The sequence below is a fragment of the Lepeophtheirus salmonis genome, chromosome 1 (assembly GCF_016086655.4).
Source record: "Lepeophtheirus salmonis chromosome 1, UVic_Lsal_1.4, whole genome shotgun sequence".
NCBI lineage: Eukaryota > Metazoa > Arthropoda > Copepoda > Siphonostomatoida > Caligidae > Lepeophtheirus > Lepeophtheirus salmonis.
This window is the reverse complement of record NC_052131.2, coordinates 693,232-720,568: the sequence shown is the minus strand read 5'-3', so window position 1 is coordinate 720,568 and position 27,337 is coordinate 693,232. Positions and strand designations below refer to the sequence as shown.

Below are 27,337 nucleotides of genomic sequence, written 5' to 3'. Positions count from 1 at the left end.
TTACGATGGGAAATTTGCTTCGACTTAATGTAAGAATATTCTTGAAGTTAGTGGTGCTATTATAGTTTTGGTTATGTAGGCAACAGTACTTCAGTTTCCATCCTATATAAATATGCAAAAAAAAAAAAAAAAAAAGAAGATGCACACCCTACCTGGATCATCAAAATTCCCATAAATTATTTTCTCCTTTTGATCGGTCCGATGGCTTTACTAAATAACTTCATTAATATCTTTTATTAGGGTTGAGAAAGGTTTATCAAAAATGTTCAATGAAAAATAACGAAAAGTGATTTATTACCCCCTGACAACCAAGTTGAATAGATGTAATGTTTTACCTAGGTTTATTTGTTTGTAAGCAGGATTACGAAAAATTTATTGACAGACTTTGGTAAAACTTTGCAGGAAGATTATATATATTAGCTGTACGATACCATTAAAATTTGAGAGTTTATAGGTTAAGGTCATTTGCTTGTCCATTTGTAAGCAGGATTACTCAAAATTTTACGTCTGGTTTTGGTAATACTTTGTAGGAAGGTTATTTATAATAACAGTAAGGAGCCACAAAATTTTGAGAGATAATGTCGTTTGTTTGTAAGAATGATTAAGGAAAAAGTCATGGTCGGATTTTGATAAACTTTTAAGGAAAATCATATATGTTAACAGTATAAGGTCATTAAATTTTGAGAGGTAAATGTGATTGTTTATATGTATGTAAACAGGTTCACAAAAAAAGTTACAGACCGATTTTGATAAACTTTGTAGGAAGATTATACATGATAATAATTAAGGGTCATTATATTTTGAGAGGTCAACGTATTTCTTTAAAATATTCCTAGAAACAACTGATTTTCGAACATACACTAATTGAGCTCAAGAAAATAGTTTAAACTTAGCTAGTTTCATTGGCCATTTGTTTGTTTGTTTGAAATTAGGATTAAGGAAAAAGTTGCAGACCTATTCTAGTAAGACTTTCTAAGAATATTGTATATGGGATCAGTAAAAATTTTGAGAGGTGAGGGTCAAAGGTCAAGCTTATTTATATGTATGTTAGAAACCAGGATTAAGAAAAAAAGTTACAGGCTGATGATTTTCAGTACAACTTTGTAAGAAGATAACATATATCAAAATTAAAAGGCAATTAAATTTTAATGGTCAACGTCCTACAAAATGTTAAAAACGTATATCCATAGAGCATAGAATTTAATCAAATTAAGATACATGATGAAAATGATTTTAGGGGGAGGTTTGCGCTGTTACACTATAAAAGTTTTAATCTTTCTAGACTAAATAAATACATTCTAATGGATTTTTTTGAAAATTTGACCGAGATTTGTAATTTAAAGATGGTCCATGAAATTGTGATTAAGTTATTTTCTTGGATCCATATAGCAATATTTTTTTAGGTTTTCATTTATACCAAGGTATATATATGGGGTTGTCACTTAGCGTCTGCATTCTGATTGGCTGAGCTGAGTGACGTCACATATGTTGTATTCACTCAAAAATTCAACCAACAACATAAATATAACAACGTGAATTGAGAATTTATCAAGGGTGTGGATGATATAGCTCTCTTCAATGTAATGGTCTAGTCAAGAGATCTCGACTCTTAAGGTGAGATCCAATGAACAAGTGTTTCACTCGGTGGATCTCATCTCCTTTAATGGAAGTTGTGCAGGTACCTCTTCATATCAAGGTGACTTCTGATCTAGTTAATATACCGGTAAACAAAATGTGCGTCTCTTTTCTCGATATTTTAGTCTGCAAAGCATATTCTATTATGCTATTCGATACAAATAGTTATTCGGAGCTGTTAAGTGATTATGTGTTTTACATATTATATAACAAACCTCTTAACTTTTGTAGACTTGTGTTAAAATATCTGAATGCCAATGAAATTCCTAAACTTATTGAGTCGGGGATCCTTCCCTAAACAGCCAAATTGCTTGTCACCATATTATAATATTACTCTTGCAAGAGTCCAGGATCTCAACACGAATAAATACATTATTAAATGTTTTCCACACTAGATAATTATAAGTTCCTCTACTGAAAACAATCGTTAAAATGTAACAATATAATAATACGATTGTTTTAGTATTGATTGGAAAAATAATAAAGTATCAATGATATTCTTCAAAACTAACATTCCCTATTTATGAGTTCCCCGTTATTTTTTATTTATTTTTTCATATTGATTAATTCGGGTTTACTTTAAACATGCAAATGCTATTTTTTTGTTATTGTGACTGTTAGCAAGTGAGTAGAAATTTCAAAGTCGTTCCTATTAATTGTTAGTTGTAGAACTATTATTGGTGTATATTACAAACCATTCATTGCAAGCAATATGAAAGTGGGAAATATTTTATGGAAATTTGATTTCCTGATATTTTTATTATAATATATATCTCTTTCTGGAGAGAAAAGTAAAAATCTCAAGGAAACCGAGGCTTATTCAATGCATCATCTTCAGTTCTGTTAGCAAAATAAACTTTATATCAATATAAATAACAAATTAAGATGTAGTTGTACATATGTTGATCTTTTTCACATGAGCGTTTCATGTTAAGAAAAAATAATATTCACTTATTTTTAATATATAATTGATTTCTTCGATATAATGATTGTTTTTTTATTATAAAACTATACCTAATATTAAGATATTGCTGCATATCCCCCATCTACAGAAATTTGAAAATATATTCACAAATGATTGTTTACCTTTAACACCTTTATTATCCAGGACCTTATTTTATATGCACAAATTACGTAAGAAATAAATGAAGGAAGAAGGATCACGTAAAAAGATAACAATTATAGTTTATAATTCTCCTTCTTCAAAAACAACTAATTAAAAATAATCCTGCAACATAAAGAAATTAGAACACAATCATATTACAAAAAAGAAGAAAATAAGAATATTATAAGAAGCAATCCACCATGAAAAGTACAAACAGGTTCCACAGTAAGACTATTTCTTTTTAAAAGCTTTCTAAGATCTTACAATCCACTTTAAAGAGTCTAAATATTTTGCAGACATCGAGAGGCACTACGTAATAACATCCCCTACATAATTCCATCCAGATCCAGAGGTGTTCGGAACCATCAAAGAGAAGGCAGCATACTGAGACGATAGCAGCTCTTATCTCGTCATCAGCTCAAGGCTCATAATTGGTAATTTTGCTGTCAGTAAGAGCTTTGCAATTCAACAACGCCATCGTCTTTACCACGTATCCCTTTCGTTTTGAAAGCCCAAATAAAACCAGTGCTTTTGTGAATTTTGATTCTTGGTCGTCCTGTTCTTTTACATTTAAGGAAATAAATACTTTTTTTAGAAATATCTTTTCCGCACTATTCGTAATCGAAATTTGAAAAAAAGTTGAAAAAGAAACACCCCTAACCTATGTACATATCTATGTAGTAAAAAATTGTAAACACACGTTGTTTGTGTATGAATCAATAATTATTATCGTCGGCATCATAAAGGAAAATACTCCCTTACGAAGAGAGTCGAGTCATTTTGGTGATGTGGATAACAATAATAGTAAAGCTTTCTTTCTCTCCTACATAAATACATATGTGTGTTTGACTGGGGAAGGAAGGATGTAGAATAATTGATGATCATTTTGATTGTTATTGCTCAGTCAAGGTTTTTGCAAAATAAGAACGTACAATATATACTGGGGAAGGAGGAGTCATATTCTAACGTATTTCTCCTAAAAAATCGTCAAAATAATATGACCATTATTATTGTACATTGGTAATTGATCTTAATTGTCCTTAAGTCCTTTAACTATATGCGAAAGTAATTGATAACTCAAGATAAAACCAACTCAGTTTCTGTCAACAATTTGTTGTGTCCTCTATGTCCCTTTCTTTCTCCCCCCCCCTCCCCCCCCCGGCAATCTCTTAAACACTTAAACAAAATTACACTATGGCTTTTGTTGTCAGTTCCCTATTCCCTCGTCTCACTTAATACGCCATGTATTCTTTTTGGATAAATAAATAAAGTGATAAGCTAAATTAAACTTATGCTTTGTTTTCAAAAGGACATGAATACAAATTCTTGGTGAACTTTCGTCGTATAAAAATACTCGTATTGCATACATCGCGAGAGAAAATGATACCATGACACTTCAAAAGATACATATCTTGATATCAAAAAATCGTGGAGAAATTTAATTCAGAAAAAAATGAATCCCGTGGTCTACGGTTTTGTCTAAAATATATGAACGAAAATGTTTTCAGACATAATAGTAAATGTGTGAAAGGATCTAATCTTGTATAGGGATGTGCTCACTGGGGGCCAGAGGTTTTTACTATAGCAGTAACTATCCCTCTATGAATGGCGAGTCTATATAGTCACTCCAGCCAGACCCCCTCATAACAAAATCGTGATTAGGGCACTTTTTCTATTTGTAGCTTAGGGATTATTTGTGCATTTTTTAAGATATCCCTGAAATCAAGTAGAATACTAAGCTTACCTCATTTAAAAAAGTGAGGGAAAAGCAATATCCTAATGCTCTTTAAAATCATCTATAATATGTGTTATATAATCTAGCAAATACATATAAAAAATTACATGAACTTTCTCAATAACCAATAAAAAGTGAAATATCTTTTTTAATGCCACGACTTCCTTCGTCGATTTTTTCCCCGATCAATACTTATTTATTATACACATACAATATATTCGTTTACCGAGTGCACCAACAAAATATTTACACTTTCCATCTAGAACTTTATTGAGGTGTATTTCAGGAACCAGTTGTAATATGGTATGTCAATCAAATAAAAATAACTAATATGATGTCTTGGCTACCTGAATCCTCGATGTAGCCCCCCTTGGCAGCAATGATGGCTTCCAAACGGCCACGTAAGGCCTTGCACCCATTATGGATGTAGTCCTCCGACATGGTATTCCAGTGCTGGTTGACGGTTTACTTGAGTTTAGGCCTTGGACTCAACATGTACCCGAAAAGTGAAGTCCAATGGTTTGGCATCTCGTGAGTAGGGAGGGGGGCACATTTTCTTTTTCCTTTTTGGACGTGTGTAGGGGCACAATCCTACTGAAACACCACGTTCATGTCTGGGTAGTTGGCTTGGACCCATGGTAACAATGCAATCTCCGTAGGTTTCTTGCAGCGTCCAAAAGTGCGCGGACTGAAATTCGTTGGTCACGTTCAGATGGCATTTTCTCAGCTTCTAAGACACATAGGAACATCTAGTTGTTGTTTTTTTAGTATTTTACCAGAACAATTTTACCGCATTCACAAAAACCTTGATTTATGTAGTAAAAACGAAGTGTAAATATTTATTCTCCGCACCCAGTATCTAGACATTTCTCATTGAATCGTTTCCAGTAGTATAGTACGCTATAAAAAAATAAGCTTCCGATATAAAGAGTTCTATAATGTTATGTAAGTACACGTAATAAAATTCTTGACGGGGATCTTCATCATTTTGCATTGTAGCATCCCCTTCTCAAATCATCATTTGAAGAAGACAATTATCCTATAAGGTACACTTAAATAATACTTTTGATATATATATATACAGACTCACACTTATTTCGTTCTATATTTGTGATAGTTTTCATCCCTTTATCATCTTTCCTGATTATTCCTTGAATTTGTTTAAGCTAAACGAAGCCCAATTAATTAATTTTTATCCATATTTAGTTGGCTACGTAAATACTTTTTTTTAAATTAGTTCTAGTTCTGACAGTCTCAAGGATTGACATTCTTCAGGACCGGCCTTAAGAACTTATAGGACTTGTTCTAAGACAAGACTGGACCGAATAAATAAGGAAATATGCAACCCTAGTTATAGAGTAACTCACGATTAGGGATGGGATTTTTGTAAGAGCACGAGAAGCAAGGCATATACTACTACTGAATTAAGACCATTGATAACATCAGCTGCCTCTTATATGATTTTCGGGGGAGAAACTGAATTACTGCTATAAAAAGTGTAGTGAAACTATTATAAGTATATTTAAATTCAAGGATAAAAATTGTATAAATTCATTTTTAAATCAATTGACACCAAAGATAGGCGATAATTCTTCTTTTAGAGGGAGATGTTCACACACCCGCGACTTTTTAAATATTGAACAAAAAAACACACATCAACGATTTTTCCTTTTTTTTCGATAAACTTGGTTGTTTTTTTTCTTTACACAGATCCCTTCTTTGCTCATGTTACACTTAGAGCCCCTAGTGAACAAAGAAGTATTCTTTCAGCCAATTAAATTTGGTCAAAATTGGATCATGTGGTTGTCATTTTGCACCTTCGGTTTATTTTTGTTCCTTGTGTATAAGATATCTTAGTATGATTATACTAAAAAAGGAACAGTGAACACTGTTCAAAGATTTTCCCCGATAATTATTCAATTTGAACGGTAACCCGCTCAAAAATGAATGAAAAGCATGAACAGCACTCATTTTCTATTCAATATTCAAGTTTGAGCTATAGACCAATCAAAATTACATAATTTGGCAGTTATGTTTGAATGATGTTTATGAGTAGGAGATCAAATTATCAATCAGCAATTGTTGCAATCTTTAATCCACTTACTACTAGTAAAGAAGCATTAAAATCTAAGGAAACCATCATCAAAGGAATGAGGAAACAAAATGTACATCTAGAATGGTGCAAAATACATTCTGACATTACAGGAAATGAATTTGAAGAACATCTAGTGAAGAGGGATACTGAGAGCCAAAACCAGTTAGCTATTGGGATGCCTCTAAGCTACATAAAGAAGGTAATTCATGACATTGCTGTGATCGATATAAAAAGATAGAAGTATGAAACCTACTATACTTAATTAGCCGAAGTAAAAGTGTATCAAGGTCGGAAGAGAAAAATTGAGACTCATTTACAAGACTACACTGGACATGCCCCTTATCTAACCCACCTAAGCAAGTTAGTATGATTATACTAAAAAAGGAACAATGAACACTGTTCAAAGATTTTTTATGGAAGAATTGCAAAGTGCAGCCAATCTCATCAATAGATGCCCCGCCCTATCGTACGAGAGATATCAACACATGAATGAGGAAACGAAGTATTTTAAAATTTATTAAACGTAAAAAAATAAAAAATATTATTGAACAAAATTTTAATATAAACTAGGTTTTAGAATCTAGAGTATTAGCACAAATACCCTGTTGTGTGGTCGTGTTTGTTGCTTTATATTTGTACAATTATAATTTTATGTATGTATGGCAAACAGTAATAAATATTCAACTGACAAAAATGAGTAGGAAGTATTTGTCTTAAAATATCATAATCATAAAGCATGTTATGAAATATTTTTATAATATCATGTGGAATCATAAAATAATAAAGTGCGGAATATTTGACTACTAACATATCACGCAACTTATTTTGGCATTCATATCACTTTTATGATTTAGTTTAGACTTGGATTCATAATACTTTAGATATTTTATTAAGTCTAGTTAAATGTCGATTTGGCGTCATTTGGAACATTCCTTGTACACGTATTAACTTTTTTTAATTCGTTTGCTGCAGATGTTACTAATTGTGGTGAGTTAAATATACAAGCTTGAACAAAACAAAGAAAATGAGAAATGTCCAACATTTTTTCATCTCAGGAGCACAAAAATGTACACGGTATTTTATTTTAAGCGGTCAATACTTTTCGAAATTTTCTCGTAAACAGTAATTCTGTTTGTTAATTGGTTGAATTAGAATTTTCCTCTCGTTAAGATATGAGCAATGCCCCTTAATTATTGAATAATAATTACATATATATGTTGTTGGCTAACTAACAACTGATTTTAGCCCCTCTTGTAGTTTCTTTTTGGAGTAGATTTTCTGAAAAACAATAAAAGTAACCCCACGATATAGCCCAATATTTCATCGATATATTTTCATTAATAATATACTTTATATTCAAATGTCTTGGATAACTTAAGATACTGAATAATTACATATGTATAACTAAAGTTCAAAATCTTTATTTGATTTATATTACGTAATTTGTCCCGATATGTTTTTTTCAAATAAAATTAATTAATACCTGATTATTTCACTGTGACAATGCAATTTTCAATTTGCGGTGCAAACTAATTTTCTTATAGAAATTGACGATAACTTGTCCAAGAGTCCAAATATAATTCCGATTCAATTCTGAATTAAATCATTCTATGTTACTTTTGTGTTGAGGGACCACATACTTTATTATAATATTTAATAGAGGATCGAAATGAGGACTTCACATACTTTGTCATTTAAATCATCTATTTTACTATTATTTATTCTAGACTAGATCTCAAAATTATATTTCAATGGTATTATTGTACATATGTGTACCGTGTGTTGTGTTAGTCCTTATTTATTCAGTCCAGTCCAGTCTCAGAACTGGGGCCGGTCCTTCAGACTGTCAGTACAAGAACTGATAAAACAAAAATATAAATAAAGTTGAGTGACGTCATCAAGAACATAATTTTATAACCTGTTAGGACTGCTATGCAGTACTGAACTGGACAGGACAGGAGTCCTAAATAATGACTGACACAACACTATTTATACCTATTAGTATATATATGATGAGTCAACATAAATACCAATCCTTTACAAAAAAAGTAGTAAATGAAAATCACGATTTACTTTTTTACTTCATATTTGTACAGTCCAATATTTCCTAGACATTTTTAACTCAGTTATAGGCTTTGTATTCAAATATGTGGAATGAGTTAAGACACCCAGGAATTTTAGCTATAGTTTAAAGCCTTTATTTAATTTAAGATACTTATATTGGCCTCGGTATGTCCCTTTTTAGACAAAAAAATCCATTAATTTATTATTCTTTTATTGTGAATATCAGCTTTGGCTACTTTAATTTCAATTTACGGCGCTTTCAAAGTGTTAATTAGAATGATTTGAAGATACTCTCTCTGTAAGGACTGCGGAAAGAATTTTAACTTAGTCATTCATGCATTTGCATATTGATTTGAATATTGATCTTTTTAATTTGAGTGACTACCTTGGCCAGTTCTCATTTTCCTACATACTTTTTGGAATGTCCAAAGGGGCAGAAACAAGGGCTGTTTGATTGGCTCTAGTTAGCACTAAAGCATAAATAGCTAGACTTCTTTTAGATTACACTCTGAGGAAATTTTTTATTGCATCTGTTGCAAGATCCGTAGGCTTTTCCGTAAGGATCCCTCTTAGCGGGATAGAGAACAGAAATACATTGTTGTGACATTGTTCGACTTTTCCCATAATGGCCTTGTACGTTCTACTCAATCCTTTAACGTTTAGTAAGAAGATACTTGATGATGAGGACAAAAACATGGAAGACACTTTTGTTGTTTGTTTGTCTGTTTTAATTCTATCATTTTCATATTTTATGTACTCATGTTTTGTAGTAGTAGACATTAGTATATTTTTACATAGTCTGTAAAAAACATAAGCTGCTAATATTGAAGGGTTGGGCTTTGATTCAGAGCAGGGATAGGCAACCTTTGAGACATGGAGTGCCGACTTTAACATTTCTAATCAATGAGTGTGCCATTATCAACAATAATGGTAAAAAAACACACAAACTACGAGAATATGTTCTAATTTGTATGTACCAGTAAATATTCTTCCACGTACCACCAGTGGCACGCGTACCATAGGTTGCGAAACCCTGATCTAGAGGGTTAATTTTAAACTATAACGTTTATTTGTGATTAATAAAATCCCATTTTATTAAAAAAATAGATTTAAAGACAGAAATTGAAAAAAAAAAAACTGTTCTAGGTTGCTACATATTATGAGAGTATACAATAAAACTTTAGAAATCGTTTGCAAAACTTTTCATACAAAAAGTAAAAAAATAGAAAACTTTTTAGGTGAAAGTATGGATAATTTTTTTTTTTTTCCACAAAAAGAAAAGTTTGAATACGCAATGACATTGTTGAAATTACATTTTCATGAAAGGGTCATAAGAGAAAGGAGTATAAAAAAAAAGAAGAAAAAAATGTAATTTGTATTCACAGAATAAAATCTTCCTGAGTAAAGAAAACCCGATTGTATGTACAAATATTTAAATTATATGTAAATCCATGTACGTGCTTTATATGTGCCTTGAATCATGCATGATCCTATTAAAAGAAAAGTATGAACGCTACCTTTGAGTAGGAATGAAAGAATGGAACAATTTTGAATACTTCAAAAGACTTATTTAATTTTTTTTTTAAATCGTATAATTCGTCAAAAATGTATTACGCTAGAAAAAAAAATTATTTTTTTGCCTTCGAATGGGGAATATGGGTTCTAAAACATGAAAAGGACCTTTTTTAACATACAGTGTCTGGTTTTATGGCCAACTGAGTGATTTTTTGAAAAATATTTTTTCACCAAATTTTCATAATTGTTTGTTATTTTTCGACTTAAAAGTAACAGAGAAAAACATCAAATCGTGGGCTTAGTTCAAAAGTGACGTAATTGACGAACCCATATTTTCTTACTTTATAGCATAAATGATTTAATAAGATACAATATTATGACTGCTAAGTGTTCAGACTTATTCTATCAGTGAAAAGTGATGTAACTGTCATAGTCTCAAAAAACTACAATGCAAAATTGACGTACGTGAAATTTGTGTCAATTTTACAATAGCTACAGGGCACCACACAGAAGATAGAAAAGTTGGTCCAAAATCAGTGTAATGGTATTTGTTGTTCTGGAGGACTTTTCTACAGAAATCATTTGTATTTTGACTTTTTATGTAAAGTACATTATTCATTGGCTAATGTTGCGTATCATGAAAAAAACACGTCAAAACTGATTCAATATACTCATACATTAAAAAAACTGTTAATGAAAATATCTCAGATGTAGAAAATGGTCAATTACGTCACTTTTGCAAAAACAACAATCTCGGAATACAGTTAGTAGGTAGATATTTTCGGATACCAAAAATACATCAACTATTTCTTTATCTTTTTCTGAGTTGTAGAAAATATCTCTGAAGTACAAAAATGGATCCTTATTTTTTTGAAGGTCTAAAACATTCTTCATTTATGATCACAACGACAAAAGTATTTTGTCGTTTTGTGAAGACATACAACTTCATAATAAAAAAAGAAAACCTTCAAAAAAAGTAATATTTTTAAAGTTATATAAGATTTGTTGCTTGACAATATATTTTTGTATATTCATTAAACTATCAAGGCTCATTGATGATAAATAAAATATTCTTCTTTATCAGCAAAAAATTCATAAATTTTGGTTTTTAAAGGTTGTCTTTATATTTCTTGAAGTAAAAGCAATCAAACACCCAACATCTCAATCTAAAGGCACACATTTGTTGACTAAAGTTCTCAAAATAATGTCCTTCTAGTTTTTAACACTATTCGAACAGTTCAAATAATTAGCTGGGATGTTTATTAGTCAAATATGTGTGCGACTTGCTCTTACAGGTCCTGTTGATTCATAATTAAATGATTAATAGCAATTTTTTCATATTTTAAAGTAATGTTTTGAGTTAAAGGGATCATGAAATCTATATAAGAATATACATACGACAATAAAAAGGCAGGGAGTATATGGAGTATTAGAGTCTAAAAACAGGGGATGTCACTCGGATATTTTTGGGATAAACGAAGATGCCCATATTTTTATTATTACAAAAACTCTCATATTAAGAATAGGAAAGAACGAAAAATTCCAGCACCGGCTCTGCCTAGAGGTATTAAATTTTGTATATATTACTTTGATACCCATCAATGTCTGTTATATATGTACATCATTTATAGAAATAAGGACAACTATTTAAAAAGTAAGACACATTAACAAAATTTTAATTTCTTGAAGAATAATATTTATTGATATTTTTGGCAAATAAACTTGAAGTTAAGCTTATTTAGTTTACTTTTGTACCAATTTAATGTCATAAGAAGCATGGTACAAAAAAATTATATAATTTTTTCTTTAAAAAAACGTGACATTTGAACCATGTGGTTCCCCATATGTCGAACACTAAGTCAGTCGAGGTTCATCCTTTTTTAGTGAACAAAAAATCTTAATATGCCTGATCCAAACTCAATGTGTTATACTCGAAAAAATGAATAGATTTCAATGATATTTATATATAATATCTTGTATCCGACTAAAAATGTTGTAATTTTGTTGGGCATAAATTCAAAACAGGAAGGAAGAGTCTTTAGATGAATATAAATCAACGCCATAAGCGTTAAAAATGAGTAAATTCATTGTACCTATTCATATAATATATATAAATATATACAGTCAAAATCCGAGAACTCGACCAGCTGAGTTCTCAACACAACATATGCATTATTTGACGTATAATAGCGTCAAAACTTGGCTTCTGAATCCAAGCAAACTTTTTGAATCTGTCCTGACTCATTTTTCATGCAGTTCGTGCTTTGGTCACATGCAGATAGTTGCAACGTTGTTTAGCGTATTTTCAAACTAGATTGTGTTCCCGGTTTTAACTGTATTTTCGCTTTTTAAAGTTGTATATAATGTTAAAGACTAAAAATATAGGTCCCAAAAAAGGCATTGCAGAAAAAGTAAAAGAGGAAAACGGGCCAAACGGTATTTTTGTATTAAGAAGACAGCATTTGTCTATGAACTTAATGGTTGGGAAATAATTAATCAGTTATTTGTTACTTGGTAAATATGACTGAAAAGATTATGAAACTTGAAAAAATAAAAGCCTATATTACAAGAAAATAAGTGAAAGGTGTAATTTAAATTTTTCGATAAAAATTGGAATTCTTCTTACTGTTTAAAATTTGAGATCATGTAAGGCTGTGATTGGATAGGGGGCGCTTTAATGTCTATGCTTGTACATCTAACAAAAAACTATAAGTAACTACGTAGCATCGATGAATTCAGCCTTTTAATTGAACTACGAGAATTCGGTGAAGAGAAGAAGAAGTCGAAAACGTGATTAGGGAAAATGACCGAGAATAATAAAGTCACGCCATCCGTGGAATAATAAAAGCGACATCTTACGTGGGCAAATAATAACAGTACGACTACGAGTCTACTCAAGGTAACAGTTGCGTTTCGACACTTTGTTTTAAAGTTTCCGGGGGTTTAATGTACATATATTTGCTTCGACTTATAAGTACATTTTAAGCTCCTCATCAAACTCAATGCACATTGCCTGTATAAAAACCTTGTAATGCGTTCAATACGTAACGTATATATGTATAAAAAATTAAGCTCCTAATATGTCAAGAGGAAGAAAGGCCCTTTCATTATTTGAGTATTTGAGCAATGTGATAATACAAAGAGCTTTTCTTTTTTTCCTTATATATAAGAATAATAATCCTTATCACGCTCCATTTACGAACACATTTAAAGCTTTTATATACCAAACATATATACATAGTAGATACAAGGGTTATATAGATACATAAATTTATTTGTTTATCCATTCTGAAGGAAAAAAAAACCCCATACAAAATCCTTTGGAACTCAAACACAAAATACAGATCAACGGCAACTGGTTTTTTTATATATCTATGAACAAAGATCCTTTATGGATCAAATGAAACACAAAACGACATTATAAATTGTGTTCCTTTTTAAATTGAGTTTTGATCAGAGATGAGGATTTTTACTCCAGACTTGCAAATTGACTTGGACTCCAGTTGGTATTTTTAAGACTTATAACTTGAATGGATCTCACAATCAAAGACTCGAAACATGAATTGAAGTCGATTGATAAACTCCCTACTCGACTGACTAAAAAGTAGAAATAAAATACTCCTTAAAGTATATTTTATTTTCTGAGGACTTGAACTGGAGTGGATGGAATTTTTTTAAGTAGTTAGACTTGTGAGCAAAGACTTGAGACTTGATTTGGACTTGAAGTGTAAGGACTTTCCTCCAACTTTGGGCCAATGATTAAGAAAACTATTTCGACAATCTTTTTGGGAAGTCTATCAATCAAATGGCATGTTCATCCCAAATAATCTTCTTGAACATTCATATTGAAATTTTATGCCTTTGAACATATTCTATGTTAAACTTTTAAGTTTATATCAGTGTCTTTCAAAGTTTTTACATACTCTACAACCTGGGAAAATATCAAGATCTCTATGAACAATTTTTTTTTTTTTTAATTTGATAATTTAAAACAGAATGTAATGTTTAAAAAACTTTGGAGAGGCATATTTCAACCTTGCCAAATCCCACAACAAAGTTAAATTCATGGATTTGTAACGAATCCAAAGATCTTATTTTTCTTACTGGACTCCGATTCTACATTCGGACTATACAGTACTAAAAATATAATATTTTTATTTTTTCTCTTTTGAAATTAAATATACAGCCTATCAGCAGAAAAACAAGTTAACATGGTCTTTCTCAAAATTGTGTATGGAGTAAATACTTTGATTTCTTTGACAAATTATCGTCAATTTAAAAGTAACAAAAATTCATCGTTTCAATAAATATAATTGGAAATAGATAAATTCTATAGATTTGAAAGATCATATTATACACCCAATAAATTTGAATACATGCCCTTAATTTACTAAAATAGGTCGATGAACCTTGTATTTTTATTAACCTTGACTAATCTAAGTATTCTTATTTGTATAAAAATTGCATCTTTGTCGTCTATATTGATTAATGATGACATCATAAGCTCTTATATCTAAATGACGGTGTCATTTAGGAGAAGGATTGTTCTCTGGGATGCCTTTGGCGTCCGATTTAGACACTTCCTTAAAATTTGGGACAAGGAGTACTTTATTTAGAACTGCTACATCCCTAATAAGCCCTACACATTGCCGACTACATTAGTGTGTTTCTCTTAGTATCTTCTTCGTTCAAGCGTTAATCAAAGAAAATATTTCTTTTTGTAAATTCATGCTTATTATTTACGCATTTTTTTCCCATGCTACAAAGTATGTAAATAGCCCATAATTAGTTTAATGCATTTACTTTAATAGGATTAATCCTAATTACCCACTAAAGAATGAAATTGTTGCTCTATTAATATTTAAAAAAGTTTAAAAATATGAGATTTTATTGCGAAAGAAGAAAATAATATTATTTAATATAAAAATGAGTCGACAATCTCAAAGTAAATTCAACAATTGATTAATATCCTCTCCACAGAATAAAATGCAATAACATTTAATTAGTTATTTTTGTAAATCATTGTGCAATTCTTGTCATAAGGAGTCCATACATATTTTAAACATTCAGAGTAATTTTATCAAATATACTTTTAAAAAAACCACAGCATTTGTATGCAATGAGTTATTTTCATATACAATTATTACATGTCTTTCATTGAGTGATTTTTTAAACTGGGACTTCCAAAGACCCCAGGAAAGTAACAGAGAGCGCATATTATAAAATGCATTTTAAAATTTTCACAAATCAGTACCAACTAGGGATGTATCGATCACAAAATTGTGTTGTGCCGTCCTAAATTCTAAGGATGCGCCCAAATTGGACACAAGAGCCGTCCCATAAAACACTTTTGATAAATCACCTCTCATAGATGTCATCATAAATCTATCTTCTATAACTTTTATTATGCTTAAATTAACCCTAATTACCAATATTCACCTCTTTTAAATGCACTTAAAGTTTTAATTAACTAGTTCAATTGGTAAACGAAGACACTTTGCACTAAGTTTAATGAAAATAATGTCTTGTAGAGAGCGCTTTGAAGTTTGGAACATGTTGGAACAAGAACTGAGAACACCATGCAACAGCATTTTGGCCACAGGCTGAAAACCACATTTATTATTGCTATTTAAGCCATAGAACACGAATATGACCATTTAAAAAAATGATTCTAAAAAAGTTGATTTTGACTGATTTTTGGTCAATTTAGTTTTTAATATTTATTTAGAAATTAAAATATATAGTAAACAAGTTAGGCTGCGTGGATATAGATTAGAATAAGATTCCAGAAACAAATTAATCGCTAATGAGTTCAATTAATCAATTATTTTGAATATGAAGCATCTATAAACTTGTTTTAATCTCATTATCTAAATTATTATTAATTATTCTAGTAAAAATCATAATAAACGAATTAATTGTTTTCTTCGGAATATTATTGTAAGCTATATTCACGCAACCTAACCAACATGTAATTTGTAAATATCTTAATAGATGTCCGTTGAAAGTTTTAATGGTCATATTTGTGTTATACGGCTTAAATCACTATAATAAATATGGGGTTCTGCCTGTGGGCGCTCCAAAACTTTCATTTTGTTCCATAGTGTAATAAGTAAATGACGTGACATGGGATCGGAGCGATTTTAAGTCCCGTATTAAGAACCGATACCATCCTAACCAAAACCCTCCTTTCCTTTTTTTTAAATCGACATTGATCTCTTTTTTGTAAATCCAAATTTGATCTCCCTAATATTATGATCGAAAAAACCATCAATTTATTTCTTTTTCTTTTTTTTTTAAATAGGAGATTCCATGAAGATAACATTTTAACGTTCCTCTTGTACATTAATGATGTCTTATTTAAATTTTCGAAAATCAAAATAAATAGCTTTAATATAATTAATTAATTACGAAAACGAGATCCTTTATGGGTAACTCTATGACTGTCCATTACTACTAACCACCTTTGCTTGACATTTAAATGAGTGGAAATGAAGATAAAGTAGTTTGCCCTCAAAAACATGTCTTAAAACACTATTCGTCCCTAACAACTCTTTATATGCAATTGTCGGTATGCAAAAAGTCAAGGATATTAGTATATAAAACAAAGACCATGCCCGAGTTTTTTTGGTACAATCTTAAGTGATTAATTCTAAATGGAGTTGGATAGATATTTAGGTGGGTATACTAATTTTAGATTGAGGACCGAAATCTAATCGTTTTTGATTTTTTCGGTCTCACTCTGTGAGCCAATTTGGTCTCCTACACAGTTATAGGAATTAAAAACATATTGTATACTTTTAACTTGGTAAGACGTCATTGTACTAACGTTAAAAATTTGGAAGTACACATAACGTCTTTTATTAATTAAATCGGTATAGACACAATTTTGAATGAGATCAATCAAAACGGGTTTTTTCCCCGTCAGATGGATGCAAACCAAATTTTTGCATGTGACTGATCCCAATGGAACTTATTTATAGGACCTAATTACATATTTCAGTCGAACAAAAATTCAAGAAAGGAGAAAACAAGTATAAAAAATATCAAATTGAATTATGATTGGTTTTAAATTGTTAACTTTGCTTTGTTCATCTCGCATCATTGTTACAGATGTGTGATGCAGTGATGCTATTCGGTTGCACTTTGTAGGTTCCCCGTATTTTTTGTGTTGCAAGCCTGAAGAGTGATTTTTTTATCCTTAGTTGCTATCATTATTATTTAATTCCTAAAGAGTTAACTTCCTATGATATAAATATGGGTGCTCATAAAAGACGAAGAGTAATCCTGAGGAGTTGTATTTGTAAGTCCTTGTTATAATCCATATAGAACTGAGGGTCAAAATCGTAGCTATTCTTAACTATGCCTTGTTGATTTCCTTCTCCCCTCGTAACAGCTGCATGTAGAAGATCAAATGGAACGTCATGACAGCTAAGCTACACTCCCACAAAACATTCCTCAAATTATCAGGGTTACCATGTTGACTATGATGATATTTGTGATTTAAAATGTGTCTTGTTTCTAGGAATGAAAATGCAATGACGATTTAGATTTTGGATACTAAAAAAATTACTGACGTGGCATTTTCTATCCCTCAAACAATAAACGTATTAAATAACAGAACCTTTTGATTTAATAGATAGAATTGTTGAGGTTTATGCAAAATTTCTTAGAAATAAATTGTGTGTAGAGTGTACATGCATACCAATTTCTAACTCCTCCTATGTCCTTCACGTACCACTAGAGGGAGCTGATGTATCAACAGGGGTACGCTTACTACAGTTTGAGGACAATTGCTCTATAGCAATGTGTATAAAGTAAATTTCTAATTGATTGTTTACTCAAGATTCAACTAATACAACTTTCTACAAATTGTTATATATATATACAACATGTATATATTCCTACGTCATAGAAGATTCCTGGAGGAAGTCAACAATAAATATTGGTAATTTACGACTACTTAAATTGAAAGAAAGCAAATATCAAAAACAACAAAAGTGATAATAAAAATTATATACATAGCCAAGAGGTTCAAACATGGAAATCAAAATGATTCAGATATATATTTTTGAAAGAAATAAAGTTATTGTTCAATAAATATATCTTCCAAGAGGGAATTCATTTCTTTTTTGTCTTCAAGGTTTTATAAAATGGGAACAGATTTACGTCACTTATTCTCTAAATACATAGACGTAGATATGGTATATAACAAATATGAAACGTAATTGGATTCACATACACATTACACACACCAATGAAACATTTTTCTATTGAAAGGCTTTCTTTACGTTATCTGGGATTTTTTTTTTTCATGACTGAATAAACTCACTTCATCGAAATTATAAGAAACTTCCTTCTAATAAAAAAAGGGGGAAATGTTCCACTTGGTAGTGAGTAAAGATTTCCTAACTCTGGCGGATTATCCTTCATTTAATTAATAGTAGATAATTTTTCTCAGCTTATCAGAGACTAATTCGAGTTCAAATAGACTTATATTTATTCAATCTTTTTCCGTTCATTCGTTCTTCCTGTCATTTTTGAAAATGTTTTACTTATATATTTCTCTTCATTCACTCATTTTTTTTTAGCCCACGTAATCATTTTTTGGCCAAATCTACTTGGCTCAGATAAAAGTTTTATATCCAATTTAAGGTACCAAAGATGACGTCGCTTCATCATCTTTCTATGAGATGTATGCAAACTTTTTTGTCATAGTTACCGTTGTATATCCATGGATACTGCGTAGATAGTTATATAATAGCTCCCCTAGCGGACAAAAAGTAATCTCGTAGGCAATTAAATTTAGACTAAGTTTATCATAAGTTCCTCGATGTACCACTTGGTTTTAGTGTTAGTCACGGGGTTAAAAAAAAGTCTTGGGTGAACAATAAAATAAGAACGAAGAAATTAACGGCGTTTGCAGATTTTGACCCTTAATGGTTAAACATCTTTCACGTTCAGACGCTCAAAACTGAGCCAAAAAGATGTAAAGCACTGATGTTCCTCTCAATATTTAAGCCTGGGGTCAACCAATCAACGTTTAAACCACAGTGAAATTGAGAGATCGACCACTGAAAAATACATGATCAATTATTATGTTTGTGGGATAATAATATCCTTATGATGAATGTTTATTCTTTTTCGGGAAATCCTACAATTTCTTATAGTAGATATAATTTTTTTGACTCATGTTTGAGTTATGAGGATTTTTTGAGCGGAAAGAAGGGAATACCCATGAATTTTCGTGAATCAAATATAGTAATACAGGTATTAAGAAAACGAAAGATTTCTAATTATGGATCTAACGGACACTGTATGTATTCAGTATTTACATACACGACAAGGCAAAGAGAGGATACAACACTACTACTCTATTGTATATGTACAATGTAAATCTTGTTTTGAGAAATCCACTTTTCTGCGTTTGTTTATTAACGTGAATAGTGTCCGCCAAATCAATATAGAGTGAACATCCTCATTTTTATTAAATACTTTCACCATTTAAAAAACTTTATAAAATAGATAGAAACGTCTTAACTAGAAAAGATGAAAAGTGCAATTCTTATTTCATTTTTATCCCTACAAATTGTTCAAGGTAGGAGGACAATAGGCTTAGAAACTTTTCATTTCTTTCAATAATAACTCTTAGAATCCTGACTAAAATATACTAATATTTTCTTTTCTTTGTTCAATTCGCAGTCCTCTCGGACTCTCTATCAAGAGTTCGAAGAAGTGACGTAGTACGATGTGGAATATCCGAGTCCATATGCAAATGGACATGTCGAATTGGAGGTCACTCGAGTGGCTTTTGCTCACCAGGACCCGATGGTGGAAGTGACTGCATTTGTTCAGATGAGGATTTAGATAAGTACTTATGTGGTGGAGATGTAGATCCAGATATTGCTGGCTATACTTGTGCTGGATTTTGTCAGGCTAAAGGAAAACAATCGGGTAAGAAGAAGAAAAGGCATGAATTGTTACGTGTTGTCACGATATCAATATTTTGGTACTAGTTCAGGTACCAAAATATATATCCATATTTTGGTACTTTTCCATACTTTTTTACTACAAATTACTAATATTAAAGTTGTTAAGTGCAGTTTAGGGGAGATTACGTTATCGGTGGGTCAATTATTTTTATAAAAAAGTGTTGCCCCATGCTTCAGTTATAATATCAATTAAGTAGAGTACCGTTTTAAATGTGTCAGCACCCCAGTATTACTAATGTACCGGGGTACCTAAGAACACTTATCATATTTCTCTTGAACAATGAGGCAAACCAAGTTTATTCATAAATCCCTATCTCTGTTGTCAATATATCAATATTTTCAATATATATCAATAATGAGGAAATATCAATATCCGCAAGATGGCGCAGATTTATTAAGTTTTCGTAATAAAAAAAAAGGTAAATGCACTACAAATAAACGCAAGTTGGCGCCATTATCCTAGTCTATTTAAACAAAACTACTAATAAATACACCAAGCTCATTCCCCATTCTTGCTGCCTGCCGTTCCAATATCAATGTAGTATTGTATTGTTGTAAATGAGTCAGTACTCCGGCAATCCTAGAGTACCGGAGTACGTAACAACACTAGTATATATATACTTAAACTAAAAGCAACAAATGTAATTTAAATTCGATTATATCACACAAGAATAAAACAAAGAACTTATTTTTTTGTTTATATGCGTATTCACAATTGGGCCATAAAAGATAATAAGATTTCTGTAGATTTAACAAATGACGTCTATCTAAAAAAACAAAAAAACTAGGATAAAATAACTGTATCCGCTGAATATATGTAAGACTGTCAATCATTTTGTGTAACTTTTTTTTAAAATCATGTTACATCAACATTTATTTATAGCAGTTAGCTTATTTGTATCTAAATAGCGCATAGTAGTTCACTCTTCTTGTAGTTGAATTCTTGAATCGTCTTCTACATAAACAATAGATATATCGTATGTACTGTACAGTCTACTCAGAAATAGTTGTACGATACGATACTATGCCTCTTATTATAAATAACAAAACAGGTACCTAGAGGCAAGAGGAGGGTGCAAAAAGTGGATGGGAAAACTACAGCACATCCAACTGTATTTTTACCCGCCTAAAAGCCTTATAAATGCAATTCTGGGGAATTTTCAATATTTAAATACGCACTTAGAAACACATAAGAATAGTTTTTGTATCTCGCAACTCTTCTTTCTAAAAGGGCATAGTTAAAAAAAATTCCCCAAACTATGGACCTTTTTTCATTTAACACAGTCCTATTTTAATTAAGACAAAAGTTTTTGCCCCGTTGCTAAACGTTGATTGATTGAATGATCTATTTGTTTGTAAGCTGTGAACTATTCCAAACAATTATTGAATTATAGTTCCATAGTTAAAGGAATTGAATAACTGTTACTAACTGATTTTGAAGTGTTTTTGGTTTGTTTTCCCGTGGGAAGGCTGAGTGATAAAATGAAGGTAATGACTTGTTATTAGAACATCGATTATTGATCACAATTTAACAAATACTAATTAGAGTGTAACTAATCAACGTTTAGAGCATTAATTAAAGGAAAAGAAGGCGACACATTGACAGATGATAAAGGTTGATTTTTGTATTTGTAAGGTAAAACCGGGTTCAATTATTTAAAGATAAACAGTTTGGGGGAAATTGCAACCAACTTTGTTATTGTTAAGCGTTGAGGATTGATTAAGAAAAAGATATATTTACATTTTGAAGTTGTAATGTGTTTATTAATACAAATTAATGTATTGTTAAAACTTGGTTTGATGATTTTAATGATATGAAGACAATATCATCTGTCACTTCGATCTTTCCAGCCGTCTCATTAAATTCCTTCAAATAGAGATATTAATTGTCTTGGTGTAAAGATTTCATCAAAAAGTTCTGCTTCAGACTTTTATGGTATGGCTCTTATTGATTCTTTCCTCAAGAAAAATAATTTCAAATCAATAGGGGGTCTAAACTATACCTGTTAGAGCCGAATACTCTTGTGTAAATTAAAATTTTATGATTTATTCTTCAAATAGGTTGCTTTGGGCAAAAAAAATAAATAAAAAACAGAGACTTTATTCTTTTTGGAATAAAACCCTTAAAATACCAGGTATAGAAAACGTAACGAGACCTTCTAAAAATACAATTTTGAACAAGTGTTGTTGATTGAATCTTAAAGTGGAGATAATTTTGGAATAAGTTAGATTCCAAGCCTTTGATTGATGTACATGTTGTAAACAAAAATTATGTATATGTCTCTATGGAGGCAAGAAGAGCCATCATAGCCCATTTAATCCGTGTTGGGAGACCACCTCGGACATCATGAAGGCCTTAAACGTCATCAAGGCCACAGTCTGTCGGGTCAGAATCGTTGTGTGATGGGTACATCCTACAGGGCAAACCCAAGAGTGGAAGACCCACCAAAGTGAAGCCTGAAAACGTCATGGATGCCTTTAAGGTCAACCCAACGATGAAGATGTCAGAATACGCCAAGAACAAAAAGGAATATCGGTCTACTGTGGGAAAGGGCATCTGAAAGGCTGGACGCATATCGTTTAGTTGAATAGAGAGGCCACTCATATCCCAACGTCAAAAATAACTCTGTCTTTAGCCATGCCAACAACTCTTGAATTATCTGAAGAACAACAGCAACCGTCTTACTTTTTTATTTGATGAAAAAACCTTTACTGTTTACCCTGTCTACAACAAACAAAATGATCGGGTGGTATTCTTTGGCAAGGCTGACAACAGCATCAGGAAAGTCAACTAAACAAACATCTGACCTCTGTGATGATGTTAGGGGTTGTGGCATCAACTGGAGAAAAATTGTCTCTAATTTGGTTCCCTGTCGGATACCAGTTACCTGGGGCTAACTACTTCATGGTGTTGAAGGAAAATGTGGGCCCATAGATCACCAAGATCATGAAGAAGTCAAACAAGGCCATGTACGTATTTCAGCAGGACGGAACTCCATCCTATACTGCTAATATTGTACACGAGTGGATTGGTAGCAACTTGAACTTCTGGTTCAAGAACCTTTGGCTCCCTCAGAGCCCAGATCTGAATCCACTGGATTACTCAATTTGGTGGTAAATTGAGAAGAAGGCCTGCAAAGTCCATCACCCGAATATTTATACCTTGAAGACCTCCGTTAACGAGCAGTGGAGGATCATGAAAAAAGACTACGTTGCCAATGTGTGCAAGGGATTCCGGGGGCGGTTGGAGGATGTCATTGAGAATGATGGTGGCCAGATTCATAATTAATATGCATTGTTATAGTAATAAATATTATAAAGTAAAATTTTCTATACACAACATCATCCTGATCAATTATGAGTATTTTAATGACTACTTAGAGGGATATCTCAGTACTTTTTTTACACCCGGTATGGTTTTTTTAACCCTATAAATTGTATTTTCTTATGATTGAATGATCGCATAACAAATATCAGTAAGAATTTTACATCTGTATAAAATTTTGAAAAAAATAAATCAATTTTTATATTGATTATTGTTTTATTATTTTTAAAAGTTAAATGAAATCTATATAAAGGATAAAAATACTCCATAATTTCAAATTAACATTCCCCAAAAATAAGATTTGATACGAAAAAACTACTTATACATACATTCGTGATCAGTTCGTCGAATACTACTAGACTTGAACATGTAATCTAAAGATTTTTTTTTTTTCTCAATTTGAGAAATAAATTCGGATCTTTTTTATGACTTGACTTCATTGTATAACATATGTATATGTAGTCACTTAACATAAAATATTCTAGAACAAAAAATCAAGGAAAAAGCTAAATATATTTCTGAACATCATAAAAATATACATACTGACAGCCCAATATTGCATAGTCATATTTTGATCCGTTATGCCTTTGCATAATAATTTATGCGACTAGTTATGATACCCCAAGAATGTTTACTATAGTTTAAAACCTTCATTTCATTCTTGAGACTTCACTTAGTTCCTATATGGTCCTTCAAACAAAACCTATCATTTTTTCTATTGTGACAATGTATTTTTGTTACTTTTAGTTGGATTAAAAGTGTATTCAAAGGGTTAAACAGAATAATTTAACGGTGGAACTTAACGATAATTTGTTGAAGAATAAATACTCAATCCAAAAATTATTCTAGCTTTTTTTTGTATTGACAGACCACATATGAGGTTTTAATGAACATTAAAAAGCCTCCTTTCACCAAAAGTATTGTTATATAACGTTTTTAATTATATTATTTACATCAAAAGAGTATTTTTCTATTTAGAAGAGAACTAATTAATTAAAAAGAAACCTACTGCAGATAAAACGTGATAATTAGTTAAGTAACCCACGCTTCTTTTAAAAAGAAAATGACAATACACAGTAACTTTTAATTACGTTTTTCTATATTGTACAATTATTTTAATCACTAATTTATTTATTTATCATTTCTAGGAAACTGCAATAGTGTTTTAAACGAATGCATTTGTACGTCCGAGACATTGGAATTCGATCATATTAACTGCATTAGTAATGAAGTTTGCTCCGTTTACTGTCAGTATAAGGAGAAAAAACCTCATGGACGATGCGAAGGGATTAACAAATGGGAATGTAAATGCTTTTCAAATACTGGTCTTGGAGACATTATCGACTAATATATGATACATCACTTTCACACATACATACACTTCACATTCTATACATAGGTGATAGGAAGCAATCAATGTTTGTGACTTGTATATTTTTTTTTTAGAAAAGAATGTTCTATTATAATTATTACAATGACTTTTTTACGAAAATATTAATACTTTTTTTTATAACTGTCTTTAAAAAAAATCAAAAAAGTAATTTGCCAAGACCTATCTCCCGTTTCCAACGCCTATAATCCTATATCAAAAGCCGTTTATTATAATTTAATGAATAAGAGGTTATCTATTCCTGGAATTCACATCAAAATCTCTGTGTTGACTCCTCCATCGAGTTGTTGTTATAATCACTTAATCTGCCAATAATTATTATAATTGAAATGAAAAGAGCCGATCTGATTCCTTAAAGTAATTACTCAGAGCAGTGACTACCTCTATCAGCAGGGTCGTATTTTATAATGTTTTTTTGGAGATCTTATTATATATTTTTTGTTATAATAATGTGAAGATAATCTCGAATATTTGAAATAATTATTCATTTGTTTCGTTGATGACTTATATTGTTTTGTCCAGCAAGCTTACAAAATATGATAGCAATTATACTGCTTATCTAAAAAAAAAAAAAAAAAAAAAAATCAACAATTATTATATATATTTACATATAACTTTTTGGAATGACGTGTTTCATGCTTCTACCTTCATTCAACCCCTTGCATTTAATTCCTTCTAAGCCAAATAAAAAAATCAATTTCAATTCATTTTTTTATATACAACTACATATGATTAATTAATTATATTTGTTTTTATATTGTGTTCATGTTGACTTATTTCAATAAATATAAATTATGTATTTATCGTAACTCACAAATTCTGTATTATATTTTTATCTTTACAAGAAGAAATCTACAGAAATTGTTAGTGTAAATAATTTTTATAATTCTTGGAAATATATACTACCACACAAAAACTATATTTTTAAGTTGACGATATTTCAAGTCCTAAGGAACATGAAAGTTATAAATAGGAAGGTTTTAAAGATATTTTACACTCACGAAATATTTTTCGGGAGTGTATGCCACTAAAGAAGATGAGATAAGTTGTGTGTCTTGAACTAATCTATAGAAAAGGAGTCCAAGATATTTTTTCTAATTTATATCTACATACAGTCCGATATTTCAGACATATTTGTGTCAATTATAGACTTTGTGTTCAAATTTGTTGAATGTGTTAAGATATCCAAGAATTGTAAGTATAGTTTAAAATTTTTATTTGATTAGTGAGACCTATATTGTCCCCAATATGATCTTGCAAATAAAATCTGTCGCTTTTTATTCTTCTATTACAATTATCCAATTTGGCTAATTGAAGTGCAATTTGCGGTGGTTAAGAGTTATTCAGAATAATTTGTTGATAGAAATTGACGATTATTCGTATAAGAATACAATTGTAATCAACACTATATTTAGAGAATAATCATTCTAGCTATTGTTTTTGTGTTGACGGGCCATCTATGTAAATATAGCCTCAAAGGTCTTATTCAAAACAGAAAAACAATCGTTCAAAAGTTATTCGATTAATATAGGTTTGAAGAAATTATAGTGATATAGGCTAATTTGTATGTTCCGTTAATTATTTCAAGGATAAAAAATTATATTATGTATCCATAAAAAGTATTTCTTCGTCAATGTATCACAACCTGTAAGGAACGAATTGGGATTACAGAAAATCTGAGGGGGACTGCAATCAATGGCTAATGAGATGCCCCTATGCGGAAAAGTGATCACAATGTTGTGCATCATTAATTTTAATCTTCGGAACTAATGAAGGACTCTCACAACCTCAATTTTAAAAAAAATATTGAATCTGACATTCACTACTTAAAATGACACTTTTCCTAATATCAAATGCTATTATTAGATTGAAGCGTCAGTAAATTTCGTCGTTGGAAAATTTGGCGTGAGATAACTCGCCAAGTGGGGAATTTGCCGTTGTGAAAAGTCAAACAATCATTTGCTTGGATAATCATAAAGTTTTAAAAGGGATTCTCACTTAATGGCCATGAGTGAATATGGATCTCAGTGCTACAATGTTAATAATGAATTAATCCTTAAAAACTAAGAAGAACATATGTTTTTTGTCATAGCTATAACGATCCTCATTTACACTCCGAGTCCCAGAAGAACAATTATACTTATAACTCCCAACAAATCCTCAGTGTTACTTTTTGTCATTCACGCTCTAGTGATTAATCTATACACTTATGTTATCTCTTTAAGAATAAAAAAATAACGATAACAGCTTTGGAAAATAAAAATCACATCTTTCAGTAGCAAATACAAAAAACTTCTCCTTCTTCCGTTATCATATTTTTGTCATCTATAAACATTACCTTAGATCAGTGGTTCCCAAAGTGGGTGTCGCGACTCCTGTGGGGATTGTGATACACAACAGAGGGGTTGCCAAATATAAATACAGATCGCAGCTACACGAAGATTTGCTGTGTCCAAACTTAAACATAGAATGGGCATGCTA

The 27,337-nt window shown here is 31.0% G+C and overlaps 1 protein-coding gene and 1 long non-coding RNA gene across 4 annotated transcripts in view; both read left to right on the top strand.

Annotated features, from left to right (window-relative positions):
• Positions 1–25,772, top strand: part of LOC121132310 (uncharacterized) — an 81,234-nt gene extending 55,462 nt beyond the window's left edge. For 2 of the 3 annotated variants that reach the window (XM_040727697.2, XM_040727705.1), the window contains exons 3-4: positions 19,852–20,103; positions 24,615–25,772. In XM_040727697.2, coding sequence (XP_040583631.1) covers positions 19,852–20,103; positions 24,615–24,814 — 452 coding nt within the window. In that variant the 3' untranslated portion in view covers positions 24,815–25,772. Of the gene's footprint in view, positions 1–19,462; positions 19,748–19,851; positions 20,104–24,614 lie in introns of those variants that run through there. The other variant, XM_040727688.2, reaches the window with a different exon arrangement.
• LOC139904814 (uncharacterized) lies at positions 4,762–7,264 on the top strand. Its single transcript, XR_011779038.1, has 2 exons — positions 4,762–6,769; positions 6,837–7,264. It is a non-coding gene; the product is annotated as an uncharacterized lncRNA (long non-coding RNA).
• Positions 25,773–27,337: the final 1,565 nt, after the last annotated feature.